The sequence below is a fragment of the Cygnus atratus genome, chromosome 1 (genome assembly GCF_013377495.2).
Source record: "Cygnus atratus isolate AKBS03 ecotype Queensland, Australia chromosome 1, CAtr_DNAZoo_HiC_assembly, whole genome shotgun sequence".
In the NCBI taxonomy this organism is placed as follows: Eukaryota; Metazoa; Chordata; class Aves; order Anseriformes; family Anatidae; genus Cygnus; species Cygnus atratus.
The window spans coordinates 36,977,337-36,992,323 of NC_066362.1; the positions used below are offsets into that span (position 1 = coordinate 36,977,337).

A 14,987-nucleotide genomic window follows, 5' to 3' on the forward strand; every position below is an offset into this window, starting at 1 on the left:
GAGAACCCTTGAGGTCAGTGGGGTTCTGCTCAGGAGCCTGCGACAGACCATGACTAGCTTTGCTTGCAACTTTCTTAGCTATGGAAGTAGTTTCACATGTGCTTAATTCTAATTACCTTTTTGTTTGTTTGTTTAAATTAGCTTTAATGAGAGTTAAATATACGTTACGCATGAAGGAATAGGTCAAGCTTTAGGCCTGGCAAACTTCTGGCATCTTTAACTGCTATGGGGGGATATAAATCTGTCACAGGATAATATTTCATCAGAGAAAGAGCGCTGCTAAACACCCCATTCTAGAAATAGAAAAAAAAAGTTTACACCAAAATAAGCATAAGCCTACAGCTATAGGACCTACTATCTGCAGATTATCCCATCACCGTGGTCTTAAAAATAAGCACTTCCACTTACAACTTATCGTGATGCCAAGTTCCACATTATGCTTCTTTGGTAGTTTTACATGAAATGTTCCACTGCTTGGTATAACAGATTCTACAAAAAAAATATTTAAAATATTAGATAATTTATATGACACAGCAATTCTTAGTTCATGGAACTACACATGTAAGCTGATGAAATCACATCAGCATCACAAGTCAGGGGTGAAACACGGGTGCTGATATGAAGGAAGTAGGACATACGAAGTATGATTTATATCTCTATTGGTAATTTCACAGTAACTCAATTTTTTTTAAGGTTTAACTGAATTTATGGTGATTGCACAGACCAGCAGCCAGCTGAGACTGCATGTTTTTAGCTTGTATGCAATTTCTGTGAGCACACATGAAAATGTTAGCATTGGCAGATAGGTTTTAACTAAAAGGACAGGAGATCAAGTCTTAAGAATTTCAGGCTTTTGTTGCTGTAGGTCTAATACATTTTTAACTATTTGCTAAGGCAACTGTCATGATTTTACATCTACTGGGAAGAAATGAGATCAAAACTGCACTCATGAAGAGGCATCTGGAGCTGACTGAGACAAAAAAGCACATGGCATTGCATTGAATTCTGACTTTTCACACCACTGCTACCAAAAGTTTGTGTGCTGGCTTGAAGAAGAGCTAATGAAGATTCCAGCTATGTGAATACATAAACATACATGTGGCAGGAGAGTCTAATGATGAGTATAAGTCTGTTGTTATGGAGCAAATGGGAAGAACACAAGTCCAGGGGCCAAAACACAAACCTTATTGTCCTTGTGACTTCAGGCATATTTAAATGAGAATTTTCCATTATTTTGTTTTCATAATTTTTAATATTCCAGTTCCTATTTATATAGATGCACAAATTGTATTTCACCATTTTTTATAGTATACTAGATATGTACATATTAAAATATCACAAAGAATTATACTAAGAACATTTAGCCTACTTTTGACATCATGATTTATAATACCATTAACAATAACTACGCAACTATAACTATACTATACTATAACTATACTATGGAAAATACAGCACATCCAACACTGTCATGACTTCAAAGGAGCTACTCTCAGATAAGTACATAAGTCTTAAAAGTTTTTACCATTTCTATAGTGAGGTAATGCACATACATGAAGTGTATGTGTTTGTTTTACACAATTTGTGATTATATAGGTGTATTCTGTATGCTTAAACACATTACAGAAGAAAGGAAAGCTATTAGTAATGATAAAGGTTCACCAACAACATTAACAATGACTTTTCTGATTTCTACTAATTCAATTTCTAAGGTTTTTTTTTTTTTTTATTATTAGATTGTTGATTTAAGATAGTGCTAAGTTAAACTCTCCAGACTTTTCTGCTTACCCATCCTTTTATAATACTTTTTTGTCTAGTAACACATTTCATTAGCTGGCCTGTAGAGGATTTGTCTTGACTCATCAGAGTATTTCTATCTCACGGAAGAAATTTGTCTGGAAATAACTTAGAGGAAGGACTGTCACCAGATCTTTCTAAGGACTTGTCATTTCTATTTGTGTTCTGAAGCACGCTGCAGGGCTACGTGGAATGAGAAAGCTGCACAAAAAGACGTTTCAAGCAGGTCACATGAAAACTGAATGGTGTATTGGAGAAGAAAGTCCCCACCTTTGATACCTAACACAATATCCTTAGGATTTATTCCTTTGCTTTTCTTGCAAGACAGAACAACAGCACGTTCATACCTGCAACATCAAATTCTATTTCCAAGGTGACCTTGTTGGTGATAGAGGAGTCTCTGAGCAGTTGATTGGCCTCATCAAATGTGCTGTCTTCTGTTGGGATACCATTTATTGCCACTATTCTGTCTCCTATTTGCAGGACCCCACACCTTGGCACACAGTGATACAAAAGAATAATCAGGCGTGCATGTTACCAGAACCAGTAATACCAATAATAAAGAAACATGCAACCTAACCTTAAAGGAGAAGTGGCAGAGGAGCTCCAAAGGCACCTGAGGACAACCCGAATATCTGCTGCCCCTTTGCACCCCGACACTATCAGCACTCCCAGCACGGGTTGGGCTCTCTAGGTGTGCCAGGACCCAGGAAGGGGGCACAGCTTTCATGCCTCCACTCCACCCGTGGACATCAGCTCTAACCCCAGGCTACAGGTGCTGCAGCTCTACAATAGCATCTAGTAGCTGCCTGTGCAACTACCATTGCTCTGTATGAATTCATGCCATGACTAAAAACATACAAAAGCATAACAATGCAATTGTAATGTTGCAATGAACTAAATAGCAAACCAGTCCCTCCCGGTCATGATTCTGGTATTTCCCCAGATTTCATTCTGTACCAAAGCTTTAAAGAATGGGATATGGTTTCCCCCTATGGCATGCTGAATTATTACTGTTTTGACTTCAGCAATACTTTTGATTTTTTTTAATATTTTTGATTTTGTTTTGTTTTTGAATGGATAGTCTCCTACTGAAGGACTCCGGATGATGAAAGCGTTGATGCTTGTCATTCTTCTTATAGCCGATCAAGCGTATGTAGTACCATTGTCTGAACAGACAGTTTGTTACTTGACACGCTTCCATTGAGCAACGCCCTGCAGTTTATCATGCATCGAAAGAAACAAGCCCAAACTACCCCAAGGTATGCTCATCAAAATATACTTAACAGTCATCTGGAAGAACCTCACCTTTCCGCCGGACTGTCAGACTCAATATAGGAAATGAGAGGTGGAGAAGACAAGGTCTCGGTAGCAAACACGCTACCCTGGAGCTGTATCCCAAACCCTACTATGGGGTCAGCTGTCAGCACTACTTCCGTGGTCTCTGTGTGGACGACCTGCCCAGCCAAACCAACAGTGCTAGAGGCTAAAGACACTATAAAACAGAGCAGACCAGGAGTAAAGACATTCATTCATACACGGAGAGCAGAAATTTCATTGCTCTTTGAGAAAATTGATCTGTACAATAAACTTAGTCAACAAAACAGCCCTTTTAAATTCAATTTAGACTGAAGTTTATAAATGATGTATAAACAGTTATGACATATAAGAGAATAGAAAACATCTGTTTATAGGTTATAACGCGGAAAGATAGTTCATGTATTGAGCAAAATACGTTTGTTTGACACCCCCACCCCAAAAACCTCCGAACATCCCTGAATTCTGTTTGCATTAAGTTTGAGGCATGGGCAGAGTTTTCACAGTAGCTAAGGGATTTGGAAGCACGACCCCAGCTGTTATTCAGGCTGATTCCCAGGAGCACTTTTGAACATCTCACAGCAATGTATTGTTCTTAGCAACAAAGCACACGCTCCAGGCTTGCTTGCAAGAAATAGGGATGCCTTTTTCTTATATCAACTTGCACATGTTTACTACACATCAGCAATACGTCAGGCTAACTGGGTAATGTAAGCTGAACTAGCATCTCTGTCTTAGCAATCAGCAACTCTAAAGAGATTGTGAGAAAAAAAGTTCTATGGGGTCTCTCAAAGGAACTGGCAAACCATTTTCTGAAAAACCCTGGCAGCTTCTTCTGCATTTCCAACATTCCTCTGCTCCTGACCTGCTCCCTCTCTCTATTCTCGTTCTGAATAGGATGTGTTACAGAACAAATCAGAATAAAAACAACATTGAGATTCAATGCAATTATCTATGAAAGAAACCTTTGTTTTTTTTTGACCTCTTCCTAGAAGTAATTAGAATCATTGCTTGAACTCCCCCAGTGGCAGACTACTGTCTTTCATTACGTCATACACAGAAAGTTAGATTTTTTTTCTATATCTGTTCAGATCAGTAAAGTAATGGTGCAATATTGTAACAATAATCCTCTAGCAATGAAGATTTTGAATGTTTTCATGTTATAAACCTATGCTATTACCTCAGCACCTCTAAAGTCCCTCAAGACCCATTTCTTCCTGCATTAGCTACCAAGAATTACATAAGAAGTCATGGTTTATCTGAGGGGTAGTTTAAAATTTTTTTTTCTTTTTTAAGGTATGGAAAAAAAATGGTCCTTTCTTTTACATTATAAATAATACTAGCACAGCTGTACAAAGATGTCAGAGGTTCTATAAGTATTTCCCTTTCTTTGAGGCTACAAGCACTAGACTTGCTCTGAAATAGTATCAAGTGTGATTAATGTGGCACCAGTCAGCAATGATGACTCCAAAAGTTGCAGAAGTTTCATTTGCCGAAACTCAAAGAGTTTCTGTTTTCTCCCAGAAAAGCTAATTTCAGTAATACATTTGACTCTGAAACCAATTCTCTTTTCCTTACTAAATTACTGTGAATTCTCGTCTTATTTTCATTTTCCTTTGTAAGAATACTGCGTTATTTCTTTTGTTCAATAGCATCCTTCTTACTGTTTCTTTTATCTGTACTGAGTAATATATGCTCATACCCAAATACAAATATTAATACTAATAATCTATTCTCAGAAATGGCCATCAGGTTTAGCATTTACTGCATGTAGAAAATAGGTTTCTCCAGCCCTCAATACTGTAACAGCTAAAATATAACTAAAATAATCCAAAGTTAATAATAATAGATCCCCTAACCCACCTTCCAGAAATTTCTAAATTTAGGGCATCCAAGCTCAGAAAAATTCCATTATCTCTTTTTTTTAATATCATACAACAATTCCCTGTTAGCTGAATCTTTGTTTCCTATCACTTATGTGTCCATTCCTCCTTTGCTGTAGGCTCCTTACTTTTTTTCTAATACCCTATGAAGAATCTAAAGGTCTCATAACATTTATTTCAACTTTTAGGACAGCTAATGTTTTAATTAATATTGTAAAATTAAGTTAGTATTTGTGGGATTTCAATATCTCCCTGACAAATGTTTTGATTATTTGGACACTTGCAAGTGTCTATTAGGACACTTTGCACCATTAGGATCATCAGGAAGTCCTTGCACTCCCAAAGAAAAAGAAACAGATACAGGAACAAAAAGCAGAGATGAAAATACTCTTTCCAAATCATGTAACAAAAGCTATCTGCCAGGCTTCTACAAAATGCCACATGACTTCAAACTTGTTGGAATTTATAGTTCAGCAATGACTGCGGCAAGAAACACTGCCTATTTTTTTGGCTGCTTGATGCACTTGAAGCTTTAGACACCATGAAGCAGCCTTTGCAAGAATTCTCATTGCTTTAAAAAGGGCTCATGAATGGGTAAGTGGCCCCAGTAAACCTTGTTTTCTACTGCTATGGGATACATCTTGGCACCCTTTCTTAATTTGCTTCCAATTCTTAGTTACGACCATGGGGGCTGGTTTACTATATGCTATGCATTATGTAAATCATAATCTTGAATTTGAAGGTTATGTACTTGTTACTTTTATTCCTGCAGCTGTAAGAGAAGCACAGCAAGATGTTATCTCAAAGGTATGTATGTATGTAGTCTCCTCTCTGAACCTTGGAAAACAGAAAATGTTTGCTGTTCCTCCTGCTAGCAGCTAGCTTGGATGCGCTGAGAAAACTTCTACATAGCCCGAATAACTATCACGTAAGTTGGTATAAAATTATGCCTGACTTGCAAGTACTAATATGAACCTATTACAAAATACTTCAGGATTTAAACTTTAACCAAATAAAATAAAATAAGTATATTCACAATGAGCATCATAATTAAAAAAAATGCAGAGGAAGAATAAAGATGGAAAACAAGTGGCATAAATAAAGCACGTGACAGCAGAGCATGCTTTCAATTTTTACAGCCACGTCTGGAAAGATCTGCATAATTAATGCAATAATTGCAAACTCCTGGCCATAAAAGTGTTGTAGCACTCTGTACCATTATGCTTCATTATCATAAATTTTTGAATGATCACATTAATGTAGGCATGATTTGCTAAATAATTGGCAACGCAAACTTTATAGCGGCCTTCACCAATACATCCTTTTCTTGCCACATGATATCCCAAAGGATTTATTAAGTTACATTTTTTAAAAAACAAACCCTTGAAGGATTTAAAAAAAAAAAGGATCGTTGAAATTGAGAGAACTTGCTATTCCTTTTCTATGAAAAGGACAGCAGTCAGTGCTACCTGGTTCTCATGAGTCTCCCACAGAGGGAGAGGGCAAAGTTTTCCAAGTCTTGTTGATGGGTGGTGGAAGGGTACAGGACCAGTCTTTCTCTATCACGGTCACTTGTAGCACATTCAGTCCAGTGTGGTTCTCTTAAATTGGTTGTTATTGCAGTCACAAGTACAGGTAGAAGTCTAGCAATAGCAGGAAGGAACTCTGCGTGTGCTGAAAAGCAAGCTCACAGAAAGGGCAAGCAAGCCTGGGTGGCTTGTTAGTTCCCCTAAAGCTAGCTCTGATTCAGGGTTGCTAATGGAGTCACTGCTCATAGCGAAGACAGACTCTGCCCACCCCACCCCACCCCCAGTGACGAGGCCAGTCCCACACATTTTGTAATGCTGTACATCCAGACCTCACAATAAGGCAAATGCAGAATAAACTACCCCAGAACAAAGCCTCCTAGTATCTCCTAGCCAGAGATTTGTTTAATCATAGCAAGACTCTCATCCCCAGGGCCTTCTGACTTCAGGAATCTTTGAGGTGGGCTGCAGTGCTTTTGTGACTGTCCCACTCAAATCTAATGTCCCTGGCCTTGCTTTGAGACTTTGCAGGAAAACACATTGCAGGGTAAGGCCTCCTTGAGTGAAAATTATCTGAAAAATCCAACAACATAAGTAACAGCTGTCTCCAAGATCCATAATGGTAGTAAAATTGCTTTCAGGGTTATCAGTTCTTTGTTGTATGGAACTGCTCCAATACAGCAGAGGTTAAGAACTGTAATTTGCATCCAGCATTATACTACTATTCAAAACAATTAGTATTAGTGTAAAATTACTACTTTTTGTCATGTGCATGTGAGGACACATAAGAGCTGGATCCCTACTGATACCATAGCACGGATGGGCACACTATCTCCCCATGACCCCAAAGAATGCATTAGAAGCTAATGTTTCATGAGTAGTGATAAATGGCTGATCAGATTAAAAATTAAAAAAATGTTAGGCAAAGTTATGTAAAAATATTTGCTTTATAAAAGAAATAAGAACAAGCAAGCAACAAAAAAACTCTGCAAGAAAGCAAGACCTCAGTTCCTCTCTCAAATGTTTCCTCTCAACTCCATAGTGATTGGGCTTGGTTGGAGGCTGCTGTTTTGCCCAGATTTTGCTATGACCATGGGAAATCTTGAATATAGGGCAGCAGCTCATTTTTCCAGACTGGACATGTGAGCATTATTAGCTGTAGCAGATTTTTGCATTTTGCACTTCCGTGCTCTGAAAGAACTGAGCTGATGATGACCCTGAGGATCACAGGTTGGCAGACAAACCAGGAGAGATGGCCCTTACATGGAGTCTAGGAAACTGTGCGCTGATACAGCCGTAATTTTATCAGCCCAGTGAATACTTTGCAAGATACCAAGTGGAACAGACTGAAATATATCCAGCCTGGCTTGGGAAATTACTGGCTCATGGGAAATTCATGCTTTGAATCCCAGAGGGTGGCCAGAAACAAAGCTATTTAGAGTTCATCGCTATTTGTCACTCTTTCTCACAAAAGCGATTATACAGGCTGTGGTGTAGGTGCTAACATCAAAACTACCTATAAAGTATAATGGCAAGCTCTTCTCTTTCTGTAATGGGATAGTTGAGCTTACCAGCAATCTGTGTTTGACTATTCAACTATGAATTTTACTCCCCAATGAAAATGGGAAGATTCTGAAAAGGAATTTGAAAATCACTTCTATAATGGTAGGACAAACCAATGCAGGATTGTCTGAAGAAAATACTGCTTTATATATTTCAGATGAGAGAGTTCAGCCATATGGCCTCTGCTTATCTCCTCTTAGCATTGGATAAATATTCTTATGCTGCTGTTTCCCCACATCTAACAGAAATGCCAATTGTTTTCTCTTCTACCTAGTATAAGGTACTTTGTACCTTGTTTTTTTCCTGTATCTTCCCCCTCCTCCACCCATTCATTGCACATTTTGAGCAATTGCTGTTACCACCTACAGGAGCTTTTGAAGTCCTTCTTTTTCATCCTCCGCCTCATCATTGTCCCACGCGGGCTGGTGGAGTAGAGGCTGCGAGGTAAGGTCCCCATGTTCAGGGAACTCAGGCTGTATGCACTCATGGAGGTAGGAGAGAAGGATGAAGACACCAAAGCTGCTGTAAGAAATCAAACACTTGGCAAACAGCACTCAGTGCAGCACATGCCTATAACTCATCAATGAATCAAACAATGCGTATGATGCACAGGAATGGTTTGTGCATTTCTGATAACAAAAACATTAAACCGCATAGGTGACCCTGGATAGAAGTACAGCCAGCATGTCATGAAAATACCTGCTGGGAGCTAACAAAGATCTTGTAGAAACAAAAATTACATTCATAATACACATCTCACTTTAGGAGAACTATGTTAAATTAAATGTTTTTAACACATATTCATGAATCAATACAGACCAATATATCTATTTACACTGATTTTAGAAATGCCTTTTTGTAGTAGGTAATTTCTGACAAAAGATTTGTAGGCTATGCTCTGCATTCAAAAATTGTATTTTATAAATACTACACAAATCTAATGGTCTACGCATATGGCAAAAAAAAAAAACAGGTTTATCCAGAGTTTTCAAGCCTTTTCCTGTCTACAAAGGCTGCCTTGTTACAGGAAGGAAAAGGCATAAAATGTCAGAAATAACCTTGGCATGGCTATGAAAAAGTGTAGCATCCATAAAACTGAAAAGGTTTTAGTGCCTGAAATGAGAAAACTATGAGTGAAAGAAGAGGGAAGGGAAGAAGAGGGAGAAGGAGGAGAGAATATGTCAGCAGGAAAAAGCATGGAACATTACGAAGGCTTTTTTGAGGAGACGTTTTCTGGAATTTCAAGGCTGGCATCCTGCAATGGTCAGGGTGGTACGTGTTATAATGGTGGTAGGTGAGGAGGTTGCTGTGGCTGTTGGCACACGAATCCCAGGTAAGTTGCCTGTTGCTTCTTTGAACCTTCACTGCCCACATGAAGGGATGACAGAAAATCAGAAAACAAAAGGACCAGAGAAGAGGGAAAGGTAACTGAATTGCATAAACAAACAAACAAAAAGTCCTCAAATTAAAACAAACTGAAAATAAAATAAATGAAATAATAAATAATCTGGTCTTCTTACTAGGGGGTGCTAACTTGGGAACAAAAATGATATTTCTTATCAGAATAAGTGGTTCTGATTGTTTATTTATTTTCTTGCATTTATTTTTTAAAAGATTAGTACTGAACCAATTTGTAATTTCTTTTTGGCCTTAGGAGCTAAGACTGCAAACTTTTAAAGAAAATACTAAGAAGGTATCATATATGACCATTAACTGAAGATTAGTTAAAGTTTCTGCTTGCATACATCGACATTAAGAAATAAAATCATATACTATACATCATGGTGCCTACAATGGCGATGTTTACATGCTGGTCATTTCAATTTACTGCATTGACATTTTAATTTTGGCAGCATATATCGTTGGCATTTTGCTATTCTGTGCCACAAATGACCTCCTGGGCCACAGCACAAAAATTCTATCCTGAAGCCTGATTAATAAAGAAAGCAAAAATCTAGGGCTCTTATTATTTGGATGTGCAATTTTTAAGTTCTCAGTCTTTGAAACTTTAAAATAGCCTCTTCTGGATAAAATCTGGGACCAGATCTGACTGCTGATTCTAAGTATGGAGAGTCCAGCATAGGCCAAAGGTGAAGGCCAGTATTTACCAAGAGAATGGGAAGCATTTCAGCTGATGTGTCAAATATTAAAGGAAAATGACAGAAGCCGCCCTTCATTAAACAGTCTGATCATCATTAAACTCAGCACAGCTGTGTCTTTGCTGAACTGTAACGGAACACTGCAAATTCTAAACTGTTCACTGATTTTTTGTCTTCAAAAAATTGCAGGGTACACCCATACTGTGAAACTAAAGTTACTGTTTTTGGCCCGTGAGCTGTATCACCTATAAGGGCTGCATACATATACTGAAGCCATGACAAACTTCAACAGTAGCATAAAGACTGTCAGTTTAGGTGGGGCCCAATTTGTGTTCACATCTTACTACATGAGATGGGGTAAGGGGAAAATGGAAGCCACTGCAGAAAGCACCATGAAGTGCCAGAAAAAAAGCCATAGTTTTGTTTCACTTCATATTACAGGACCAATGATCTGTTGTCAGAATGTATTAACCTTTCTCTGACTAAAACCCATGGGTGACACGACAATGAAGAGTACATGAGGGAAGGGAGCATACAGGGGCCCACCCCATCCTTGTGGTCTCATGGAGTGGTTGGGGCTCCGGGGCCATTGGTACAACCAGGCCCAGCCCCATCTTGGGGTGCCCTAGGCCTGTGTCCCTCCCTGAGGGCACCCCCTGCCCTTGCCATCCAGGAGCTGCTCTGATTATGTACTTGAATCAAAATATATAATTTTTTATATATTTATTTTCCTCAACAGATAACAAATGAGGTGAGGGTGGCTCCCAGGAAGAGAAGCACACGATGCCGGCACCAGGCAGCAGCACTTGAGACCCAACACCACCACTGGCCACCTCAAAGACTTCAGAAAATCTCTCATGTCAAACAAGAAAAATCCCAGAAACAGTAGCAGTAGCCTGCTATGGCACTATGTATCTAACAGGCTTACCATATCTTCTCAAATGAAATTGTCTCTTTGATTAATGCACACAGATAGCAAGATATCTGGACTTCAACTATAGTGTAAAAATTAAAATCTGGTGAGAACAATGTGGCCAGGTGGATTTTCATCATTTTCAAGTTGCTATAAGCCTTGTTTGATTAAAAAGACTGCTTCCAGCAGGAAATCGTCTGGTAATTTTTGATTTTTTTTTTCATGTTTTATTTTCATACAGAGAGTAGGGATAAAAATGTCCTAGAAAGTAGGAAGGTACAGAAATTCAGTTTGCTCAGCTTGTTGAAAGATAATCCCAGCTCAACGAAAGTTCTGTAAAAGGAAATCCTATCGCATGTAACAGTAGTAATTTACTGGTAATTTGAGCTATTCCAACCCAGGGTTGTGTACAGCCAACATAAAACTAATGGGGCAGCAAGAGAAATGAATATTAGCAGCACAGTGAAAAGGAAAAAAAAGAAAAAAAATGAAAAAAAAATCTGATCTTTTATAGTGTTCTCCATTTTATTTTAGGGCTAAAATTTCAATTTATTTTATATACTGACTTTCCTGCCCATTTTAAATTCCTAACACGTTCCCGGAAGACCAATATCTGAGCTCAACAGATACAGCCTTAATGACTCAGCTTATCCCAGACACATAAAGGGAGCTTTTCAAATTCTGCAGCATCTAGGCCATACCACACCTGATGGAAGGTTGTTTCCAAACGGATACTTGCTTCCATAAAGCATGTTACATCTCGAATTGGTTGTGATATTGGAGCTGCACCACCTAGTGAGGGGCTGGGAAGGGCTGTAAACATTCTAGTTATTCTGGCTTACTTAAGAAAGCAACTTTATTACCTTAGGGAGATTTCTCCCCAAAAGATGTGCTTATGTAGTTTTTGCAGATCCCCTTGATATGATTTTTTTAACGGCCAGTTCCCAAGCTTGGCATGGCAAGAGCATTGCTTTATCAAAACACCTACACTAGTTGAAGGTGACTAGCACATTAACAGCATCAATTTGTTTTAAATTTTGTTTAAGCAGCAAAGTGCTTCAGGAAATACAATTGACTAAACAAATATTTGGCCCTGGTACTCATCTTCCCCAAAGAAACACTCTTCAAAGGTTATTTAAATAGCCAAAAAATAAATGTATATTTGTTATAAAAATTAAGGATCTGCTTGTAGCATGCTGTTACAATTGAAATAGATGGAATTATATTTCAAAATTTGCTCTACATTTAATTCTGTTTCTGCAGTCCCACTTCCTGTTCCCTTACCCCTCTAAACAGCTTAAGTAAAAAGGGAAAGATGTGCAGCTGAATAATGTAATAAAATGGTATCACAGGGGCTACTTTTTTTACACCCTTGATCTAGGACAAACTAGTGTCTCCTCAGCATTAGTTCAATAATCACCACTGTGACAAACTGACTAGAGCGTTACTTTTCCAGGAACAGTCTGGATAGCAGACAGACGTCCAAGAACATTTATCATCACTGAAATTTCTAGGCTTCAGAAATCTTGTCTTGGTCTACAGGAGGCAGAAGCAGAATATCACAGGCTCAGAAACTGCTACCGTTGGTTCATGCTGCAACACAGGTACCTGTTTTCTGTGTATTTGATAACCCTTGTTACTTCTTTGACATCCAGTAACACGGTATTTTAGATTGAATTTACGAATACTGTGAATTAGCCACTTTTTCAGGAGTAGTTAGAAGATAAGACAGGCAGTTTCCATCTTCAAACACAATTACATTTTATATATATTTGACTCGAAAATGGAAAACCATTCTCTTCAAGCACATTGATATGAAATAAATAACACAGTGAAAACGGGCTGGCATCTAGGTAACTGTTCCCAAATCCTTTTACATAAGCACTACCAATGCACCCATGAAGCAATCTCAGAAGTATTTTTAAAAGATTATGGCAATAAGTAATAATGCCATAAACAAGAGAAAATAATTATTTCTGAAGCGTTTTGAGGGAGAACAAGTCTATTACTGAAGTTGTCATAACAGATTATGAAATTAGTATACTGAAAAGAAGTTATCAGTGGCCCTTCCTCCCTGCTCTAATTTGAAGAATCAACTCAGAGAATCATCTACTGAATCATGTAGTTGCGCCCCCCCCTCAGTGATTGCAGCAATAGAGTCAACAGGTGTCTTTGTGTACATTTGCAAGTGTGCAGAGCCACTTCTCAGAAAAATATTTCCCTCTCTATCCGTAGGAATCTCGGAGGGTGCATTAAGGCTGAGAAAACACAGAGCTGCTCAGAATCTGTGGAAGCATAACCTGGGGAGCTGAAACAACATTTACAGACCTAACTGCCATCATAGCTTTCTTGGCCATTCAGCAAGAGCAGGAAAAGTCAAAGACAGGAAAATAAAGTGGAATGTAGTGCCACAGATCCTCTTACCGTGCTCTGGGCCTTTCAGTGCTAGCCGTGTCTGGTGGTGAGGGAGGATCTCAAGCTTGACATTATCTGCTGCGTTAGCAAGAAACTGCGTTGCTTCTGCCAGCGTACAATACTCCATGCTGGTGCCATCAATGGACAGAATATGGTCTCCTACATGTAATGCTCCACATCTACACAAAAGGGGAAAAACTCCGTATGATCAGGTATGTTCTCTGCTGGGAAAATGAGTTTTACTGCCTTCAAACTGGCCATGACAACTATGAGCGTGTTCTTTCTTTTTCGAGAGAGATTTGTGTTTTGTAGGCATTGTCACTGGTCAGACTTTATATCTATTAGTACGAACCTTAAAAACAATTCAGTTAATACAGTATATGCCAAGACATAACTCACAGAACTGGAATGGGGTAGCTGACTACTAAAATATGCGTGAATGGCAGCAGAATAAAATGAGAAGAGCTTAAGGAGACTCAAATAACTTGGTCACATATCCCTCACACAAGCACCCAGTTCATCATTTTTTGAGTTATAGTTCAAACATTAATTAGTACAAAAGCTGTAAATGATGATGAAATTATGCAGTAGTCAAACAAATAATGAAACCAGGGCTAGCATGGTGACTTGAGAAGTGGGGTGGGGAGGGGGCTATCTGCTAAATCTCGCTGCACTCAAAAGACTGGCTACTGGATGAGTTGAGAAATGCAAACACAGCAGTCAGCATCCCGACGTACCAGTCAAGTGGACAGCTCCTTTAATTGGTTACCCCCTGTGAAATGGGAAAAAAACAGAGGGAGAAAATTAAAGCATCCTGCACCATTGAACTGGAGAACACCCCTGGATCAATGGCCGTCACTCTCAAAGTTTCTACTGTAGGGAAAAGCCCACAGAGGAGCTGTAGACTCACTGCTACAAGTGGGTGCTACCTAAAGCACCATCGTCAAAGAGGAGTTACAAGGTAGGGTGACTGGGGACATGCAGGAGGAATTTGCTGCTGAAACGTAATATTTAGGGAGTTTTTAGATATAGGTATGTATATAGAAACATACTGTTCATGTATAAACACACACACACACACACGCACATACACCCCAAAAAAGATCCCACAGCTCTGGTACAGAGTTTTAGAACACTGGGGAAAAATACCTATCTTTTTCTTTTCCTCAATTTTACATACAATCTGACCTTAATATAGTAGAACGAAGTTTAAATGAAGTAAAAAAAAAATACTGCAAAATAACTTCAAAATACAGAAGTCAGTCTTCCTAATACCTCAGTTGTACTCTAAAATTTTAATAGGAAAATCCAGACATAAGAAGTTCCATTTGACTGTAACACAAGAATGAACAATATATTCTAAAAGAACACTTCAAGGTTGCAAAGCCTCAGAATTAACTTCCCTTGACAGCTGTTCCATATTGTGGACTTACTTTAAGAATTCCAGTGGGATATTTATTTTTTTTAAATACTA

General features: G+C 38.6%; 1 protein-coding gene across 5 annotated transcripts in view; it reads right to left on the reverse strand.

Moving 5' to 3' along the window:
* GRIP1 (glutamate receptor interacting protein 1) overlaps window positions 1-14,987 on the reverse strand; it is a 221,669-nt gene that overhangs the window by 32,913 nt on the left and 173,769 nt on the right. For 2 of the 5 annotated variants that reach the window (XM_035544074.1, XM_035544071.1), the window contains exons 9-13: window positions 13,523-13,692; window positions 8,453-8,605; window positions 3,106-3,292; window positions 2,145-2,290; window positions 409-489 (exon numbers count right to left, since the gene is read on the reverse strand). In XM_035544074.1, coding sequence (XP_035399967.1) covers window positions 409-489; window positions 2,145-2,290; window positions 3,106-3,292; window positions 8,453-8,605; window positions 13,523-13,692 — 737 coding nt within the window. Of the gene's footprint in view, window positions 1-408; window positions 490-2,144; window positions 2,291-3,105; window positions 3,293-8,452; window positions 8,609-9,294; window positions 9,451-13,522; window positions 13,693-14,987 lie in introns of all 5 variants that reach the window. The other 3 variants (XM_035544072.1, XM_035544070.1, XM_035544069.1) reach the window with 2 other exon arrangements.